A 2,140-nucleotide genomic window follows, 5' to 3' on the forward strand; every position below is an offset into this window, starting at 1 on the left:
TTAACTTCATCTATGTTGCACATGTATTGACATATATCCCAGTCACTTCACTATATGCATAACCTTCTGATGTTTGGTACGACTTCCAGTTTGACTTGCTTGGTCTTTTTCTTTAAACAAATAAAGAATTAAACCTAATTTTTTACTATTTAGATAACCTCACATCGAGCTTAATAAAAATTTTAAAAATGTGGAAGCTTGATTAAGCTAGATCCATAAAAACTGAGACTCCAACAAGAATAAGAAAAAGGAAGAACAATAAACCTGCTTATGATGGATCAAGAATTAATTCCTTTGTGCACTTCAAAATTTCTTTGATAGGAAAGAGCAGATGTTCTCATGTGCCACAACAAGATGCCTCCATGAAACTATGCTTAATGACAAAACAGTCTCAAATCACAAGAACGCAGTTTCTATCTTTATATGACAAATTGTAACACAGTGATCAATGAGAAACCTTCTCATTGAGCACCAGAATGACAAACTAACGACCCAGTATCCATTCTGGGGTTTGGATTCCTATGAATCTGAACAACCTGGAAGATGTTCAATCCAGCCCACTTTGTTATTAAATTTATTCGCACTTCATCCTTAAAACACTTTTAAATTCTGTGATAAACCACCATGGTTTTCTGCTTCTCACCTACCTCCCAATGACACAAAAGAAACACAGTATCTCAACAATAATGTGATTAACCTTTATGTAAAGTGGCTTTACACAAAATATCCCTAAACAGGTGTGCAAATTTTCCAGCTCCCCAACAACGAATTGCCAAATCCAGTTCAAGGTTGTACATTGTAACAAAAATTAAAAAACCACACGACGCATAAAAGAAACACACACACAATCACCATGCGCCCAAAATCTGAGTTGGTACTATTCAATGTAGAAATTACCAAACTAAAACTACATGGTCTTCCTCGAATCAAATTTCACAATTGTCCAGTAAAACAAAAAGTGCATCACACAAAAAATCCCCAAATGAACCCAAAAGGGAAAAAAGAAAAAAGAGGAAATTCTAGCTCCATGATTTACCCAAGCGACGGGCGAAAGAACCAACGATCTACTTCTCCGACGAGTTCGGCCCTCTCTTCTTCCCAAATCCGACCACTAACAAGGCATCAAGAAACAGAAGGAACAAGAAAAAAACCAACATAATCAGGCATCGCCGAAAGAGAAAAAGAGCACGATAAAGGCGAAGAGAAACGGAGAAAGCGTTGGGATACCGGCAGTAACGAAGCGCCTGTTGTACTGCAAGCGCTTGTGAGCCCTGCCTCTGGGCTTCTTCTTCTTTTCCTGCTTCGCCACCTTCGGCGTCTGCCCCCTCACCTTCCCCGCTCGCGCCAACGATCCGTGAACCTTCCCTGCATTTGTTTTGTTTTCAACACCAATTGATCAGATGAGGAACTACATCAAAACCTCCCTCCCTCTCCCTCCTCCTCCTCTTCCGAACTCACTCCCAACCTGAGAGGTTAGGGCAAAGAACGGAAGGATCAAGAAGAAGAGGTGATCAAAGAGAATGAATGAAAAGAAGAACAAGAATAAGACCCATGGCTTGGTTGAGGGCGAAACGAAACCCTAACTCTCGCTGCTGCTGCTGCTGCTGCTCTCGATCCTCTCCCGAATGCGAAGACGGAGAAACGTGGTTACTTCTGCTTGATAATGACTCTTGCTGGCTAGGGTTTGTGTAAGGGTGTCAATGGGTCGGGTATGACCCTGATCCAAATCGTACCAAACCTTTTATGGTCAGGGTTTGGTGATAAATAAGAAGTCCCGTTAGAATCCGAGTTGAACTGGAAGGGTCCGATTAATATACGGAGCTGGGTATAATTTTTGAAATTTCATATTAGACCCAGGCCCGACCCGATTTCTAATTAAGATCCACAAATGTTTAATATAATAATAATAAAATTTTATATTTTTATCATGCCTGGTCCCGGTCTGATTCATGCAATCTTTATAGGATTCGGGTATGGTTTCTCTCATGGTGAGTCCAATTGAACCTAATTCCAGACCTGGTACCATCATCTCAAATCAGGTTTGAGTTTGGTTTTACTTGAGTTTGAACCAAACCCGACCCCTTGACACCACTAGGTTTGTGCACAGGAGAACAGTGGATCCAGATCCTAATTCCAGATT

General features: G+C 40.7%; 1 protein-coding gene across 1 annotated transcript; it reads right to left on the reverse strand.

Moving 5' to 3' along the window:
* Positions 1 to 854: 854 nt before the first annotated feature.
* On the reverse strand, positions 855 to 1,653 carry LOC149842028 (small ribosomal subunit protein eS30z/eS30y/eS30x-like). Its single transcript, XM_089998848.1, has 3 exons — positions 1,550 to 1,653; positions 1,228 to 1,365; positions 855 to 1,111 (listed from the first exon to the last, which is right to left on the reverse strand). The coding sequence occupies exons 1-3, from the start codon at positions 1,551 to 1,553 to the stop codon at positions 1,065 to 1,067; spliced, it is 189 nt and encodes a 62-aa protein (XP_089854974.1). The 5' UTR covers positions 1,554 to 1,653; the 3' UTR covers positions 855 to 1,064.
* Between the last annotated feature and the right edge of the window lie 487 nt (positions 1,654 to 2,140).

Source organism: Nuphar pumila, chromosome 3 (genome assembly GCF_984573655.1).
Source record: "Nuphar pumila chromosome 3, dmNupPumi1.hap1.1, whole genome shotgun sequence".
Lineage (NCBI taxonomy): Eukaryota > Viridiplantae > Streptophyta > Magnoliopsida > Nymphaeales > Nymphaeaceae > Nuphar > Nuphar pumila.